This window comes from Bison bison, unplaced genomic scaffold, assembly GCF_000754665.1.
Source record: "Bison bison bison isolate TAMUID 2011002044 unplaced genomic scaffold, Bison_UMD1.0 scf7180017857631, whole genome shotgun sequence".
Classification (NCBI taxonomy): domain Eukaryota; kingdom Metazoa; phylum Chordata; class Mammalia; order Artiodactyla; family Bovidae; genus Bison; species Bison bison.
This window is the reverse complement of record NW_011488204.1, coordinates 8,385-9,244: the sequence shown is the minus strand read 5'-3', so window position 1 is coordinate 9,244 and position 860 is coordinate 8,385. Positions and strand designations below refer to the sequence as shown.

Genomic DNA, 860 nt, shown 5'->3' with positions numbered 1-860 from the left:
GGCTCTTTCGATGCACACTATTAAACAACCAGTCACCTTGGGATCCAGGGTTCCACTGTGTCCCGTCTTCTCGACCCGAAGTATTCGCCGGATCCAGGCTACCACCTCATGGGAAGAGGGGTTGGAGGGCTTGTCAAGGTTAATAAAACCTGTCCTAGATTGGGAAAGAAATTACTGTATCATCAACTCTGGGCCTCGGATGAAAATTAAATTTGCAGAGTAAAAACCAAGTGTTGACCATGGGCACAGGTTATCATATATATTGAGGGCATGTCACACCTCCTTGAATAACTGATGTGAAAGGGTCACTGTGCAAAGAAGTGTGAACAGTGCTTGCTCCCAACATACTTACCTGATATAGTCCCCAATCTCTCTCTTCAGAGGATTTGAACCACAAGGAAGAGGTGTGTAATGTGTTGTCCTTACATTTAGCTTATCAAAATTCTAGAAAGCAATGATAAAACACAAAATAAGCAATAAATCATTAACACGTAGAAAATTAAGTCAGGACCACTACGAACCATGATAAGGCGACCCTTTGGGTTCCTGTTTTGGATCTTGCTCCTGTATTTCCATTATCTGCTGTGAGAGACTGCTAAGCCCCACTACATGCTGGAGAAATTACCCAAGTAAGAAGACCTCCTGGGGTCCTACGAACAAATGTGGCTTCACTGCACAGGCTTATGCGTAAAATACAGACTAGTTTTGATTTTTTTCAGGGACCAAAGGTAGCCAGCTGGAGGATGACTGGCAACACCTGACCAGCTCACTCCTGCCTTCGACGCTCCCATTCCACTCCTTATATTTGCTTCTCCTCGCTCTTTCCCCGCTTCCCCCACACGTCTGAACACGCTCCCTTC

The 860-nt window shown here is 45.3% G+C and overlaps 1 protein-coding gene across 1 annotated transcript in view; it reads right to left on the bottom strand.

Annotated features, from left to right (window-relative positions):
• LOC105003663 (H/ACA ribonucleoprotein complex subunit 4-like) overlaps positions 1 to 860 on the bottom strand; it is a 7,423-nt gene that overhangs the window by 4,376 nt on the left and 2,187 nt on the right. The window contains exons 4-5 of the mRNA XM_010860981.1: positions 353 to 444; positions 4 to 154 (exon numbers count right to left, since the gene is read on the bottom strand). Coding sequence (XP_010859283.1) covers positions 4 to 154; positions 353 to 444 — 243 coding nt within the window. The remainder of the gene's footprint in view (positions 1 to 3; positions 155 to 352; positions 445 to 860) is intronic.